Here is a 17,133-nt window from a genome sequence, read left to right as displayed (position 1 = left end):
AAAGGAAATAAATGAAGAATAATAAACCCTAAATTTTGATTAATAAAGGATACTTAGCTTTAATCCAATTCAAAATCCTAGGACGTTAAAATAAGGAACCCGGGGGGGGGGGGGGGGGTTGTGATGAGCTGGAATCTGATCATAAAATAATAGTGGAAGGGCATATAATATTTTATAATAAGAATCCCAGGTATCCTACAGCTGTATTATGGGATGCTCTTGCAAAATTAAATTGCATTTCGCATTCTTATAACATTTGGAATTTTTCATTTTTCTTTCTTTTTTTCTCTTTTTATGTAATAAATCACAATCACATGGGCGCGCCGCTAATGTTCATGTTCTTGCTGTTATTGCTGTCTTTGAATTGAAAAGAAAACCCCTTTCCTTGCCATGCCATGCCAGCACAATTTCACTGTTACTATTATGTTATGCCTTTTATATTAGAATATATCGTACCAATTTATTTTGTGATACGGTATTAATGTATTATACAGTGTATATGTATATAATTAATTTAAATTCAACGAATGTTTAATTCATTCATTCTTTTAGTAAGTGGTGAAGGTTTAAATTTTATTTAGTATGCACAATAATTTATTAATTATGATAAATTTTTAAATAAAATTTAAATTTATGATAAATTAAATCTTAATCTATCAAATTAAAAGATATAATGAGAAATTTAAAAAAAATCATATGTGCATATATCTTATTAAAGTTTACTATAAATGTGTTGATATATATGGTATCTTATATTTCACCCATTAAAAAAATATAGAAATACTTCAAAAAAATACAAATTTGTTTAAAATAATTTGAATAACAAGTAAAATATCTATATATTGAGGAAAGCTTTATCCCTAAATTTATGTTTATCTAAAATATTAGAGACATTAGATATGCAAACCGAAATATATATTTTTTTAATTTAATATCGATATAGTGTAAAGCACTAAAGCATTTAATTATATAATATTATATTAATAAAAATAATTATGTTTTATATTAAGGATGTGAAAAACATTCAAAGAAACATATACTAATCTATAAAATATTTTACATTACATCAGTATAATAAAATTAAAATATTTGTTTTTTAAACTGTGTATAAATTAGTAAAATGTCCCTTTTAGCCCAATTTTGTTCCAACGGTCACTGAATTCTACTATACGACAGCCACTGTAAAAATAAAAATCTAGTACTACTTCTGAATCTGAATCTCTGGAAAAACCTTTCCACTTTTTCAATTTCTTAATTTTTTTTTAAAGAAAGGTCGCTCGTGCGGGTTTTCCCTTCAAATAAGGAAGGGGTTGTGACTTGAGACCGTAATTTAACACCACCAATCAACAACGACAGCAAAGAAACAAAGAAGAAGAAGAAGAAGAAGAAAGCAAGAGCTTCGAAAATCATTGAGCCTCTCTGCTTTGCAGTTACATTGAATGCGTAGGAGTGAGTCATGGGCGAGTCAAGTGACTCACTCTCCATTGACATTGATTTGATACCTTTAGGTGGAAAGGTAACGGTTTTTCTAATTGCATTTTTAGATTCTACATTTTCAGTTTTCATGTGTATAATAAAAGAGTGGAATTTTGTAAACTAAACATTATTACAATTTTTGTATTTAATTTAACTTAGATTGTGTGTGTGTGTATTGCAGGAATTCACGGTTAAAACAAGTAAAGGTTCAGTTTCTGTGCTTGTTTGTGGGGATCAAGAAAAGCCAGCTTTAATAACCTACCCAGATGTGGCTCTTAATTGTATGATATATTATATTGTATATTCTTTTTCTAATTTTATTTGTTTTTAGTAATTTCGGTTTTGTTAAGTTTATTTCCATTTTGAACTTGAGGGAAAATGCCTCGTCTTTTTTTTGGATAGAAATGTTTTGAGGATTGGAAGCAAAATTAAAGCAGGTCTTTGTATTGGGAGAATGTGTTTGAGAATTGTGAAGTTTTGAAAAATAAAAAAGAAAAGTTCCTTTTATGCAGATGTATCTTGTTTCCAGGGTCTGTTGTTCTGCCCAGAAGCTGCTTCTTTGTTGCTTCATAACTTCTGCATTTATCACATTGATGCTCCTGGCCATGAGGTCAGTATTAGTAGGGAATTTTTACATTCTAATGCTCTTCAATTATCAATTTTTATCTGAACTTTGATGCATTTTTCACTTCCATGAAATAGTAATTTATTATAAACCAGTTTCGTAGCTTTGGTATTGATTTGCGTTCCTCAAATTCTTGAAACAAAAAAAAAAGTCATGAATGCTCTCTGCGCAGTAGCTCATAGAGTCTAATAGACTCTTTCTCATTTGCTTAAGAGTTAAGAGTTATTGCAGTTGGGAGCCGATGTGATTTCGTCGGACGAGCCATTGCTCTGTGTGGATGACCTTGCAGACCAAGTTGCAGAAGTTCTTGATTTCTTTGGGTATGTAAAGATCATATGTTTGCGTTTTTCTTAGCATAAAGATTTAGTTTCTCACAGTGGACCTTGAGGACATATTTTTCACTACAAGAATATGTTAGCAATTGTTGTCATGCATTAAAACTAGTAAAGGAATACATCTATAACATCTCAATGTAAAGGAACTTAGTATTTTTTTTCCCCATGCCATTCTTATCGTGTTATGATTAAACAAACTTCTCTAATGTTCTCACATTTGTCCAACACTGCCTTTAATCAGGCTGAAAGAGGTTCTGTGCTTGGGTGTAACTGCTGGTGCTTACATCCTGACACTATTTGCAGTAAGTATCAAAACTGAGTTATAATTGTAACAATCTAGTTTTCGTAACTCATCATGATTTATCTTATTTGGCAGATGAAATACAAGGAGCGCGTGCTTGGATTGATTCTTGTTACACCTATCTGTAGAGCGCCTTCATGGGCCGAATGGCTCTACAACAAGGTTCTTATCCCTGTCGGCAGTATAACTTTCATAATATGTTATCAATTGAAGTATGAAGAACTAGATTAAGGAAGTTAGTAACCTTATAACTGGCAAGGATACTCATATAAATAAGCAGCAACAGAGCAAAGCAATTTAAAAACTGCAGTAGACATGGTGTCTTCCATAGTATTAAGAAACCTTTTCAGCATTTTTGCATATCAATTCTGTAGATACCTCAAAGATCTAAAACAAAAGGAAGAAGACAAAAAATTGCTGCCTAAGGTTTTTCTATATCAATTTGTGCAGGTCTTAATGAATTTATTATACTTCTACGGCATGTGCAGCTTACTTAAGGAATGCCTTCTGCAGCGTTACTTCAGCAAGGTATGCCATTTTCTTTCTTTTTCTGTTGCGAAGCTTGAATCATTTCGACATGTGACAATATTCCTAACATGTCTTTCAGGAACTTAGGGGCAGTGTCCAGGGAGCAGAATCAGACATAATCCTAACTTGCCGACGGGTATGTAAATATTAGTCTTGTTTTAGAAAAAACATATTCATATATTCTTCACCTTCACCCTTGAGCACATAAAAATAGCTATCCAGGAATTAATCTTTGTACAATCCTGACATGTGGATCCTCTTTGAAATATAATTACAGCTTCTGGATGAAAGGCAAAGCTTGAATGTTATGCGTTTTCTTCAAGCAATTAATGTGTAAGTTATATTTTTTTTTTACTAACTAGTGATGTTTTTCCTTTGCTTTTTGTTGTTGCCTCCAATGTAATACATTTATAATCTAGCATGTGTAATAAAAGATATCAAAAGATTTTCCATATATTATGACTGACAGAAAACTTAGCAAATTATAATTCCTTTTTTACATGAACTTGCAGAAGGCAGGATCTCACTGAGGGTCTGAAGAACTTGCAATGTAAGACACTCATATTTGCAGGTGAAAGTAGTCCCTTCCATGCTGAATCTGTCTACATGAGCACAAAAATTGACCGGAAAATCTGTGCACTTGTTGAGGTAGTTAGTCCTTCCATTCATTATATGAAAAACAAGGGAAAAAAAGTGGAGTATTAAAGTAGTCATTGAAATGTTGCTTTGCAGACAAAATAACTCATAAAGAGATTAATTATTCATCTGATATACCCAAAATTATTACCATCGTTCTTTGTTGACAATTTTTCACCTGTCACCCCTGTCAAACCCAATTGACTGCTGGATGAATTTGATAGGCAAAATTAATCTTTTTGAGAACTACTTTAGGAACATCACTCTTGAACGAGGAAATGAAAATCTAGTTGAGAAAGACAAAGGGAAACAATATTAGAATGTAGCATAACGATGTTGCTTACCTGCTCAGGTTCAAGCTTGTGGCTCACTAGTAACAGAAGAGCATCCAAATTCCATGATATTTCCACTTGAGTGTTTCTTGATGGGTTTTGGCTACCAAAGACAACAATATTTTGCTTCATCATCAAGCAATGGCTCGAATCCAGCCAGCCCCTCTGGTAATCATTCATGCATAGCGCCAGAACTCCTCTCTCCGGCAAGTTTAGGAATTAAGCTCAAGCCTATCCGAACTAGGGTTGATGTTGAAATCTGACTTCGTTCTGCTCAATGCTGCAGTGGAGTGTAAGCTCTTAGTATTGCACATAATATATAGCTATAGCTATTGTTGAATGTACAATATTTTGCTAGTTTAGGATATATTCTTTGATTATGTCGGTGGACCAAGACTAGTGATCGTGTCTTACAAAATCGTGTCTTACAAAATCGATGTATTTTCTCTCAGTGTAAACATAGTGAGAGGTATGTTGCTACGTTATAGTTGACAATAGGATATTCTTTTTCTGAAGGTGGCTTTTGAGGACAGGCCCTTTTTCTGGAAATATCTGCTTTCAGATGTTTAAGGATCTCCTAGATCTAAGAGATAACAATACATTTTTATTCTTTTAAGAGAACGGCAAAAAATGCCATAAAACTATAGCGTTGCGACAAATGTCCGAAATGGCGGATACAGTAAGATATATATATATATATATATATATATATATATTATATACAAATTAATACTAAAGTAAAACACTTATTATGTGAAGCATTGAATTCAAAACAATAGCACAATTGTGTTGTACATCAAGTATAAGTAATCATGACACATGAAAAAGAAAATCATAGCAGCTGGCTTAAATCGATAATGATCACAAGAATTTCCTTATTTCCTATTCCTATTAGTAGATTGATGGTGAATGCCTACACAAACTGATTAGTCAAACAAGAAATTTATCAAAAATAATCTCTCAACATGATATTTAAAAGAATAGTTTGTTATCCCATGTAAGATTGAAGTGGTAATTTCAACATTTACATGTTAATCAATGACAAGCAGCTAAATGCCAACATCAAATTATGCAGTGAGTAACTAGATAAAAGAGGTAAGAAAAAAAAAGGGCCAGAACACCAACCCTTGGCATTCCAATCATCTCCAATTCTATTCTCATGAAGATCAAACCTATCCCTATACCTATAACGGAACATATTTCCTCGTCCCGGCCACAGTAGCCGCTGCTGCAATACACCGAAGACTCCGGAATCGCAGCCCACCTTAGCCCTCGCCATCTTATACAGAGCACCAGTGACGATCCCAGCGGCGGCCCTGTTTACAATGTCATCACTGTCGGTGAAATACTGGATCGTACCTCTGTGACAGAGAAGATCAAGCCCAACGTTCCAAGCGAGTTTCTAAACCTGCTGTTACTTTGACCCCCCGAATTGAGGACTCCGTCGATGGTGAGGTAGGCGATGACAGTGTAGTAGGTGAGCTTTTCGCTACAGGAACGGTCTATTACCCAGTTCTGGGAAGAGATTCTCCGGCGAAGTATTCTGAATTGGGACGTTGAGGTCTGGTCAGGGTGGTAGAAGCGCCTGTTCTGGTTCTTGTTGATGTTTAATGAAAGTTGCGATCGTGGAGAGAGAGAAAGAAGAGGTTTAGACACTTCAGTTGAAGGTTCTGGCGTAGGGTTTAAGGGACGGTAATTGTTAGTTGGACGGTTTTGGACACTTTTGCCTTTTAACCAACAAACAAGTTATTAGCGAGGAAACGAGAATTCGGCCACTTGTTAGTAAATTTTTTTAAAAGATTTTATAAAATAATAAAAATAATTTTATGTAAATTTTTTTTTAATTTTTAATTATATTTGGACGTAATAGTATAAAAATATTTATTTATTATGTAAAAAATATTTTTTTTTGAAACAAAAAATATTTTAAAAATTATATTATTTTAGTACTTCTATTTTTATAATTAAAATTTACTAAACACGATAAAAAATAAAAAAAAAATTAATAAAAAATATTTTTTTATCAATTTAATGACATCCAAATAAGTACTTATTCTATTATTTTTTTAAATTTACAGATTTTTATTAATTTTTTTATTTACTTATTTATTATTTTCATCATCATTATATTATTCTATAACGGATAGTATTCTGGCATCAATATTACTAACATGGCATGTTGCTGTCAGCATGTATACTTCTCTCTTCTCAATTTATTTTAAAAAAATATATTTTTTATAATTATATAAAAATTAGCATTTAATACATAATTATACTAAGTGTCTATCATTAATATTTTCAATCATTATAATTATATTAATTGTCAATTATTATAATTGTCAATTGTTATAATATAATTTTTAATCAAACCAAGTTAGGTTGGTCTAATGGTTAGTTCATTAGTCTGCTTAAGAAAGTGTCCGAGGTTCAAATTCCATCTTGTCGATCCAGCAACCCATTGTCCTGCGACAAATCCTTAAATGGAGCTTTGATCCGTGATAGATTAGTCATTGGCTTTCAATTAATGTGAATTTACGTTGCTTTATTTACATTCTTGCAATTTACTATTCCTAAAATTTATATTTCCAGTATTTACATTCATGCAATTAAATTTTCAGTCATTTACATTTTCGTTCTTTATATTCAAGTCATTTATTGCTTTCATTTACTTCTTGCTCATGTCATTTAAATTTCATGTTTCTATTATTAATTATTCATCATCAAATTATGAATTGTTTAACTAGAATACTTAATCAATCATTGCTTGCTTAATTCCTTAATCCTGGTGGGAACGATAACCCACTCACTATAGTATTAGTTGGTGCGATCAGGTGCACTTGCCGGTAGTTTTGCGGATATCAATTTGTAAATTCCGTATCAAATTTTTGGCGGCGTTGCATTAACAGTGATTAATAAACTACCATTGATTGATTATCTAAATTAGACATTTTTTTCTTGGTTTAGTCATTTAATTGCTTTTAATTCTTTATTTTCTTTAGTTCACTAACTATTTTCTTTAGTTCACATCTTCCTCCATAGTAACTCCCAGATCTTCCTCCACTACTTCCTCTCCAACTATTCCTTTACCGCTTGCTTCCTTCCTTAATCTCAGGAAGGTCCTCTCAGGTTCACTATCAAAAGAGGATGAAGTTTCTCCTCTTCTACATGTCATACATTCAATAAACAGCAGACAGAGGACAAGTGAAGGAATCACTTCTTGTTAAGACTGGTGGTTAGTTTGGTTGATACAATTAATCAAACAGTTAATAGAGTAGTAAAAAATGGAAATATGAACAATGAACAGCTAAAATGATCAAATCAAAAATAGAAAGAATTAAGCGAACTAAAGAATTGAAATGAAAGGAATTAACAAGGTAATTAAAAGTGCTTAATCTAGCTTCCTGGTGCACGAAATCACAATCACACTTTTGTAATTTCGCACAACTAACCAGCAAGTGCACTGGGTCGTCCAAGTAATACCTTACGTGAGTAAGGATCGATCCCACGGAGATTGTCGGCTTGAAGCAAGCTATGGTTATTTTGTAATTCTTAGTCAGAAAATTATTAATAAAAATGGTTGGGTTTATGAAAAGTAATTAACATAAAATAAATGATACTTGTTATGCAGTAATGGAGAATAGATTGAGATTTTGGAGATGCTCTGTCTTCTGAATCTCTGCTTTTCTACTATCTTCTTCTTCACGCATGCAAGGTTCCTTCCATGGCAAGCTGTATGTTGGTGGATCACCGTTGTCAATGGCTACCATCCATCCTCTTAGTGAAAATGGTCCAAATGCGCTGTCACCGCATTGCTAATCATCTGTCGATTCTCACTCATGTTGGAATATAATCCATTAATTCTATTGCGTCTATCACTACGCCCAACACTCGCGATTTTGAAGCTCGTCACAGTCATCCCTTCCCAGACCCTACTCATAATACCACAGACAAGGTTTAGACTTTCCGGATCTCAGGAATGGCCGCCAATAATTCTAGCCTATACCACGAAGACTCTGATCGTGAACCAGGAGGCTAAGAGATACACACTCAAGCTAGTGCAGATAGAACGGAGGTGGTTGTCAGGCACGCGTTCATAGGTGAGAATGATGATGAGTGTCACGGATCATCACATTCATCAGGGTGAAGTGCGAGTGAATATTTTAGAATAGAAACAAGCGTGATTGAATGAAAAACAGTAGTAATTGCATTAATTCATCGAAACACAGCAGAGCTCCTCACCCCAATCATGGGGTTTAGAGACTCATGCCATCAGAAATACAATGTGAAGTGTGTAAAATGTCATGAGTTACATAGTAAGTCTTTAAAAGTAGTTTTTATACTAAGCTAGTGACCTAGGTTTACAGAAAATGGGTAAACTAAGATAGATAGTGTAGAAATCCACTTCCAGGGCCCACTTGATGTGTGTTTGGGCTGAGCATTGAGCTTCACACGTGTATAGGCTTCTCTTGGAGTTAAACGCCAGGTCGTAGCCTATTTGTGGCGTTTAACTCTGGTTTGTAACCTGTTTCTGGCGTTTAATTTCAGAATAGGGCAGGAAGTTGGCGTATAAATGCCAGTTTGCATTGTCAAAACTCGGACAAAGTATGGAATATTATATATTTCTGGAAAGCCCTTAATGTCTACTTTCCAACGCAATTGAGAGTGCGCCAATTGGGTTTTTGTAGCTCCATAAAATCCATTTCGAGTGCAGGGAGGTCAGAATCCAACAGCATCTACAGTTTTTTTTCAGCCTCTGAATCAGATTTTTGCTCAGGTCTCTCAATTTCAGCCAGAAAATACATGAAATCACAGAAAAATACACAAACTCATAGTAAAGTCCAGAAATGTGAATTTTGCATAAAAACTAATAAAAATATGGTAAAAACTAACTAAATCATACTAAAAACTACCTAAAAACAATGCCAAAAAGCGTATAAATTATCTGCTCATCACAACACCAAACTTAAATTGTTGCTTGTCCCCAAGCAACTGAAAATCAAATAGAATAAAAAGAAGAGAATATACTATAAATTCCAAGATATCAATGAAACTTAGCTCCAATTAGATGAGCGGGACTAGTAGCTTTTTGTCTCTGAATAGTTTTGGCATCTCACTTTATCCTTTGAAGTTCAGAATGGTTGGATCTATAGGAACTCAGAATTCAGATAGTGTTATTGATTCTCCTAGTTCAGTATGTTGATTCTTGAACACAGCTACTTTATGATTCTTGGCCGTGACCCTAAGCACTTGATGCACGGAAACTTGTCCCTTAATAAATCTCCCTCGGCAAGTATACCGAATTGTCGTCTAGTAAAAACTCACAGTAGAGTGAGGTTGAATCCCACAGGGATTGATTGGTCAAGCAACTTTAATTGGAAGAATGTTCTAGTTGAGCTAAGCAGAAAGTGAGTTGAGAATTGCAGGAAATTAAATGGCGAGAAAGTAAATAGCAGAAAATAAATGACGGGAAGTAAATTGCAGAATCTTAAATGGGGAAGGAAAGTTTAGCATGAAGGTAAATGGAATAAAGTAAAGAGAATGGGTAAGATCAGAAATGGGGAATTCATTGGGCTTAGGAGATGTTGCATTCTCCGGATCAAGTTCATTTTCATCTCTTCCGCAATCAATGCAATTCATTGATCTCCTTGGCAATCTTAAGTGATTGAATTCCAATTCCTTGGTAATTCAATCTCTCAAATCAGATCAATAGCCAATTCCTTGGTCTAATTGCTCATGAGAAGAGATGAAGTGTGGTCACTGATTATACCACATGTATTTCCAAATCAAAGTATTGGGAGAATTATATGTCACCATATCCGCCCAAACCCCAATTTGGTGCAACATGAGCAAACATTTCTAGCATGATCTCTTCATCCCTTTTCCAAGGTTCAGAAGAGATCCAAGTATGAATAGCTTCTTTTCCAAGATAACTACTCAATTGGATGAAGATTGAAAGCTTTCTAGTAAAATCAAGAGAAAAGAAAGAAGAAGAATAATGAAAACTATTATTGATCCATCAAATTACAACAGAGCTCCCTAACCCAATGAAAGGGGTTTAGTTGTTCATAGCTCCGGGAATGGAAAGCAAAGATGGAGAGTACATTCTGAAAGTTAAACTAGAAGTGCAGAGAAAGTAAAATACAGAGAGTAATTCTAATAATGCCTAAAAGCTCTTTCTAGTTCAAAGCTCTCCCTATTTATACTATTCTTCTGATCTTCTAGTTGGCTCTTCAAGTCTTGGATATGGGCCTTTGGATCTTGAGTTGAAGCAGTTATCTTCTTCAGTGGGCTCAGCTTTACTTGCAGAGAAAGTGTGAAGTAGGCAGGGACTTTAGCTTAGGGCGTTAGTGGTGTTAACGTTAAGTGAAAATGTGGGGTTGAGAATGTTAGTGACAATCACCTTTTTCACTAACGTTCCTAACCCAAAGTGGTCCACGTTAACTTCAATGTTAGTGGCACTAACGTGACCACTAACGTTGACCCTTGGCCTTTTGCAAAAGTTACTGGGGTTTACCTTTTTCAATAACGTTGAGAGTACCCCTTTCTCCCAACGTTAGAGTTCACGTTAGAATAGTTAACGTGGCCTTTAACGTAGGCTTGCTAAATCTTCAAGAGTGTTAGTGACACTTACGTTTGTCACTAATGCTTCAGAACGCCCCTACTTCCCACGTTAGAGTTCACGTTAACTAGGTTAACGTGACTTCTAACGTGGTATTGATAGCCATCTCCAACGTTAGTGACAAAGATGAGTGTCACTAACGTTGGCTCATCGTCCCTCTTCTCCACATTAGCTTCCACGTTAATGTAATTAACGTGGCAACTAACGTGGCTTATAGTGGCTAAATCCAACGTTAGTGACAAAGGTGAGTGTCACTAACGTTGGTGATTCTTGCTCCCTCCACATTAGAGTCCACGTTAACTAGGTTAACGTGGCTTTTAATGTAGCCAATATGGGCTTAGTCCAACGTTAGTGACAAAGGTGAGTGTCATTAACGTTGGCATCATCTTCTTCTTCCACGTTAGAGCTCACGTTAACTAAGTTAACGTAGCTCTTAACGTGGCCAATTGCCCCTTTTGGAACGTTAGTGGCACTTACTTTTACCACTAACGTTGGAGTTCTACTTCTCTTCCACGTTAGCATAGTTAACGTAGCAACTGACGTGGGCTATGATGGCTCACGAAGGCGTTATTGGCAATCACTTTTCTCATTAACATTGCAAGCTAGCCTTCATTCCACGTTAGCTAGACTAACATGGCTACTAACGTGGTTCTTCCTTGCTTCCTTTATCCTGAAATCAAGCAATAAAGTGCATCAAAGCTCTAATCCAAGTTATGATACACGCATCATTCAATTTGTCCTTTAATTCATGCATAATTCTCATGAAATCATGTAAAATTCACAATGTTTGCTTGAATCAAGATGTAAGTAATTATTTACCCAAAACTTGCTTATTTCCTAAGAAATTGCATGAAACTACCTTAAAACCATAAAGAAAAGGTCAGTGAAACTGGCCAAAATGCCTGGCATCACAACACCAAACTTAAAGCTTACTTGTCCCTAAGCAAGTACTGGAACAAGAGAATGATGAATGAAATGACAAGATGAATGAATCATTATTGTGGAAGTCATGTTCTTGGTTTTATGGGGTTTCATGCATAGCAACTTAGGTTCATTCCTTTACTGGCTTTCAGAACTTTATCATGCCTTGGAATACTCACTTGATTGCACCCTTTGAGACTTTTATTTATTGATCCCTTTTGTCTTTCCAAGGTTTATTTCATCCTTAGGCTAAGTGTTTTGTGAGGGGGCGACTCTTTAAGATAAGCTTTCAGCCAACACTCCTGAACCAGTTGGTTCAAGGTGCTAGGTGTTGAAACACCCCTAAGGACTTACTCCTTCAAGTCTCTCTCCCCTATACATGCACACCATAGGCACATGGTTTGTTATTTTCTTTCCTTGAGGTCTTGGTGTCCAGCACCTCTTTGGGTTACTAAATGTTCTGTAGCAAGGTTGCTCTTGATAGTGGATTTTCAGTTGATAATCCCGGGTTAGTTAACCCAAGTTACCAAGTGATGAAGCACTCCTAAGAACTTATTCATCCAAGCAGATCCTTGGTACAAGAGCACCACAAACACATCCCTCAAGTTTCAAGCCCTTGGTGCCTAGCCTTATTCTTTATTAACTTTTCTTTCTTTTTCAACTCTTATTGTTCTTTTCCTTTTTCTTATTAGGATCTTATTATTTAGCTAGTCTCATGGGGTGTGTTTCAAGTATATGATTCAGGACAGATAGTTGCCTTCCCACCTTGTTGGTGAACCAACTTAGCTAAGTGATTACTACACCTCAAATTTAAGAACCTACTCCACAACTTGAACATCACTCTGGTTTTTCATAACATCTCTTTTTTTTTATTTAGCTTAAAAGGATAAGCATACAATAAGCAAGATGAAAATGAAAACAGGCAACTTGACTAGCAAGCATAGACCTAAGCAAAAACAAACATCAAATTCTAGTGAATTAAGCTTAAAGAGTGACTATTAATCAAGGGCACATTCAGACTTCCAAATTGATTATTTCCAAGCATATGGAATCAAGTAACAATACAACCTTTTGGTGATGCCTTTCAGCTACCCATTTGTTGTCATCGTCCATAACTTCTGCATCCTTCCTTGCTTCCTTGGATGATGGTGCACTGTTTTTCCAAAAGATTGATTGAATCCCTGCAAAGTTATTGGAAGTTGCTTGTCCCCAAAGCACTTGAGAGATAGTTAGTATGCATGTATGCTTGTGCATTTCGGAACTTAACTTGGTGTGTGAACACCAAACTTAGTTCCTTGCCTAATACAGCAGGTTGAATGCATGCAAAAAATCTCATGTGTTGTTATCAGCAAGACAACTACAAACTAACTACTGTTAAGTGGTTCCCCTGATTGGTTGGATCTAGCAATTTGCCCTTGAAGGAGTGTAGTGTGATTCTAACTGAAATCTTTGGTGGAACACCAAACTTAGAATTACACACTCACTTTTGTATTGTTTTGGTGTGTAACACCAAACTTAGCTCATCACAATACGGGGGAGACTACTTGTGATTTTTATTAAAATGCAAATGAAAAGAAAACTACCTTAGGTTGGGTTGCCTCCCAACGAAGCGCTCTTTTAGCGTCACTAGCTCGACGATTTCTCCATCACTTGAGGTGATACTTCACTTTGGGGTTTTCCCCCATGTTGCCCATGTAGTGTTTGAGCCTCTGTCCGTTAACAGTGAACGTCCTCTTTGAGCTTTCTTCCATGATTTCTATGTGCCCATACGGTGAGACCTTTGTGACAAGAAAGGGTCCTGACCACCTTGATTTGAGTTTCCCAGGGAAGAGTCTTAATTTGGAATTGTAGAGGAGCACTTATTGTCCTTCTTCGAAGCTTCTGGGTGTTAAATGGAGTTCATGCCTTCTCTTTGCCTTTTCTTTATAAATCTTGGCATTTTCATAGGCTTGAGATCTGAACTCCTCCATTTCTTGCAGCTGCAAGACCCTCTTTTCACCAGCAGCAGTGCTATCAAAATTTAGCAGCTTGAGAGCCCAGAGGGCTTTGTGTTCCAGCTCCAATGGTAGATGACAAGCCTTTCCATACACCAGTTGGTATGGGGACATCCCGATTGGTGTTTTGAATGCCGTTCTGTATGCCCAAAGAGCATCATCCAGCTTCTTTGACCAATCCTTCCTTGATGCTCCCACAGTCTTTTCCAGAATCCTTTTTAGCTCTCTATTAGATATCTCAGTTTTCCCACTTGTTTGGGGATGGTAAGGCGTGGAAATCTTGTGTTTCACCCCGTATCGTAGGAGGAGAGCTTCTAGTGGTCTGTTACAAAAATGGCTCCCTCCATCACTGATGAGTGCTCGTGGAACTCCGAACCGGCTAAAGATATTCTTTCTGAGGAAGTTCATGACCACCTTGTTATCATTCGTTGGGGTTGCAATAGCCTCTACCCACTTGGAAACGTAATCCACTACTACCAAGATGTACTTGTTTGAATATGAGGTTAGGAAAGGTCCCATGAAATCGATTCCCCATACATCAAATAGTTCCAGTTCTAAGATTAAATTTTGTGGCATCTCATTTCTTTTGGGTAAGTTTCTAGCTCTTTGACATTCATTGCAATTCTTTACCAGTTCTTTGGCATCCTTGAAAAGGGTGGGCCAAAAGAATCTGCTTTGTAATACCTTGACTGCAGTTCTGTCCCCTCCAAAATGGCCTCCATAGCATGAGCTGTGGCAGTTCCACAAGACCTCTCGTCCCTCTTCTTCTGAGACACATCTTCTCAGAATTCTATCTGAACACTTCTTGAAGAGATATGGTTCATTCCAAACAAAATACTTTGCGTCCTTGATGAGCTTTCTTTTCTGGTGTTTGTTGATGTCTGGATGTAAAGCCCCAGTTGCCTTAAAATTGGTAATATCTGCAAACCAGGGTGCTCTGTGAATCGTCATCAAATGCTCATCTGGGAAGAACTCATTTACATTTGTATCATGTGTTCCTCGTTTATCATGAGGGATTCTGGATAGGTGATCTGCTACCTTGTTCTCCATTCCTTTCTTGTCTTTGATTTCAATATTGAATTCCTGCAACAATAAGATCCATCTTATTAGTCTTGGTTTTGATTCTTGCTTGGCAAACAAATATTTAAGTGCTGTGTGATCTGTGAAGACAATCACTTTGGCACCAATGAGGTATGATCTAAACTTGTCAAATGCAAAAACTATTGCCAGCAACTCCTTTTCAATAGTGGTATAGTTTCTTTGAGTATCATTGAGGACTTTGCTGGCATAGTATATCACATGGACCAAGTTATCTTTCCTCTATCCTAACACTGCCCCAATTGTAAAATCAGATGCATCGCACATCAGTTCAAATGGTAGGTTCCAGTCAGGTGGGGAAATGATAGGGGCAGAGGATAACCTCTTTTTCAAGTTTTCAAATTCCAGCATGCACTTTTCATCAAAGATAAATGGTGTATCAGATACAAGGAGATTGCTTAAGGGCTTGGCTATCTTTGAAAAATCTTTAATAAACCTTCTGTAAAAGCCAGCATGCCCTAGAAAACTCCTAATTGCCTTGACATCACTTGGTGGAGGTAATTTTTCAATGAGTTCCACCTTGGCTCTGTCCACTTTAGTGGCTTGGTTAGAAACCTTATGACCAAGAACTATTCCTCCTATCACCATAAAGTGACATTTCTCCCAGTTCAAGACCAAATTAGTTTCTTGACATCTTTTTAATACTAGGGCCAGGTGATCCAGGCAATTAGGAAAAGAGTCTCCGAATACTGAGAAGTCATCCATAAAAACTTCGATGAATTTTTCTATCATATCTGAAAAAATGGAAAGCATGCAGCGTTGGAAAGTTGCAGGTGCATTGCATAGCCCAAATGGCATGCGCCTGTAGGCAAACACTCCATATGGGCAGGTGAAGGAGGTTTTCTCTTGGTCTCTTGGATCAACCACTATTTGGTTATATCCTGAATAACCATCGAGAAAATAGTAATATGCATGTCCTACAAGTCTTTCCAGCATCTGATCCATGAAAGGAAGGGGGAAATGATCTTTTCGTGTAGCTTCGTTGAGTTTTCTGTAGTCTATGCACATCCGCCATCCTGTGACGGTCCTTGTAGGGATTAGTTCATTCTTCTCATTGGGGACTACAGTGATTCCTCCTTTTTTTGGAACAACTTGCACAGGGTTGACGCATGGGCTGTCTGAGATCGGATAGATCACTCTTTCTTGCTACAACTTCATGACTTCTTTCTGTACCACTTCCTTCATGGCTGGATTCAGCCTCCTTTGGGGTTGAATGGATGGTTTGGCATCATCTTCCAACAGTATTTTATGCATACATATGGCCGAACTGATTCCCTTCAAGTCAGCAAGGGTCCATCCTATGGCATCTTTGTGCCTTTGCAATACTTCAAGTAGCTTTTCCTCTTGTTCTTGGCTGAGGGATGAATTTATGATCACTGGATAACTTTCGTTTTCTCCTAGATATGCATACTTGAGAGTGGGTGGCAGTGCCTTTAGTTCAAGTTTGGGTGCTTCTTTCTTCCCATTCTTCTCCTCTATTGTGCCCTAAACTTGAACCTCAACTGTTGCAGCTTCTTCGCTTGATGCTGATTCCTCCTCTTCTATTAATCCCTCAAGTTCTTCTTCTTCAAAAGTCTCTTGTACTACATCTTCCAGTGAGTCTAACCTCATACATTCTCCCGATGGTTCCTGTGGATAGTTCATGGCCTTGAACAGATTGATCATCATTGTTTCATTGTGTAGTCTAAGAATCAGTTCACCCTTTTGGATATCGATGACAGCTCCGGCAGTAGCTAAGAATGGTCTGCCCAAGATGATAGAAAACTTAGCTCCTTCCTTCATGTCCAACACTACAAAGTCTGCTGGAAAGATAAAGTCTCCTATCTTTACTAGCAAGTCTTCCACTATGCCGTGAGGAAACTTGAATGATCGGTCTGCCAGTTGTAAGGCCATTTTTGTTAGTTTGGCCTCCTCAATCTTCATTTTTCTCATCATAGCTACAGACATCAGATTTATGCTGGCTCCTAGATCACATAGAGCCTTTTCTACTGTTATTTCTCCTATAATACAAAGAATCTGAAAGCTCCCAGGATCCTTCATTTTCTGGGGCAATTTATGCTGAATGATGGCACTACATTCTTCAGTCAGTATCACAGTATCGTTGTTCTTCCAGCTTTTCTTCTTGGTCATCAACTCCTTCAAGAACTTGGCATAGAGCGGCATTTGCTCTATTACTTCAACAAAGGGTATGTTAATCTGTAGTTTCTTGAAGATTTCTAAAAATCTGGAGAATTGGCTGTCATCCCCCTTCTTCTTTAGTTGTTGAGG

At 36.6% G+C, this 17,133-nt stretch overlaps 1 protein-coding gene and 1 pseudogene across 1 annotated transcript; one reads left to right on the top strand and one right to left on the bottom strand.

The window, feature by feature from the left end:
* Positions 1 to 1,082: 1,082 nt before the first annotated feature.
* On the top strand, positions 1,083 to 4,776 carry LOC107619138 (protein NDL1). Its single transcript, XM_016321363.3, has 11 exons — positions 1,083 to 1,516; positions 1,658 to 1,757; positions 1,989 to 2,086; positions 2,333 to 2,421; positions 2,678 to 2,738; positions 2,813 to 2,899; positions 3,188 to 3,265; positions 3,345 to 3,401; positions 3,543 to 3,598; positions 3,778 to 3,913; positions 4,254 to 4,776. Exons 1-11 carry the CDS (start codon positions 1,457 to 1,459, stop codon positions 4,494 to 4,496), a joined length of 1,065 nt encoding a protein of 354 aa, XP_016176849.1. The 5' UTR covers positions 1,083 to 1,456; the 3' UTR covers positions 4,497 to 4,776.
* A 641-nt stretch (positions 4,777 to 5,417) lies between these two features.
* On the bottom strand, positions 5,418 to 16,647 carry LOC148545190 (mitochondrial import inner membrane translocase subunit TIM23-1-like; annotated as a pseudogene).
* Between the last annotated feature and the right edge of the window lie 486 nt (positions 16,648 to 17,133).

This window comes from Arachis ipaensis, chromosome B9, assembly GCF_059453495.1.
Source record: "Arachis ipaensis isolate K30076 ecotype BB chromosome B9, ASM5945349v1, whole genome shotgun sequence".
Classification (NCBI taxonomy): domain Eukaryota; kingdom Viridiplantae; phylum Streptophyta; class Magnoliopsida; order Fabales; family Fabaceae; genus Arachis; species Arachis ipaensis.
This window is presented reverse-complemented; position numbering and strand designations above follow the sequence as displayed.

Excerpts from the sequence above, each read along its gene's own strand:
- LOC107619138 (XM_016321363.3), top strand. The coding sequence starts at position 1,457 with ATGGGCGAGTCAAGTGACTCACTCTCCATTGACATTGATTTGATACCT. Across the intron at positions 1,517-1,657 it reads TGATACCTTTAGGTGGAAAG|GAATTCACGGTTAAAACAAG; the intron begins GTAACGGTTTTT and ends TGTGTATTGCAG. Across the intron at positions 2,422-2,677 it reads GAAGTTCTTGATTTCTTTGG|GCTGAAAGAGGTTCTGTGCT; the intron begins GTATGTAAAGAT and ends GCCTTTAATCAG.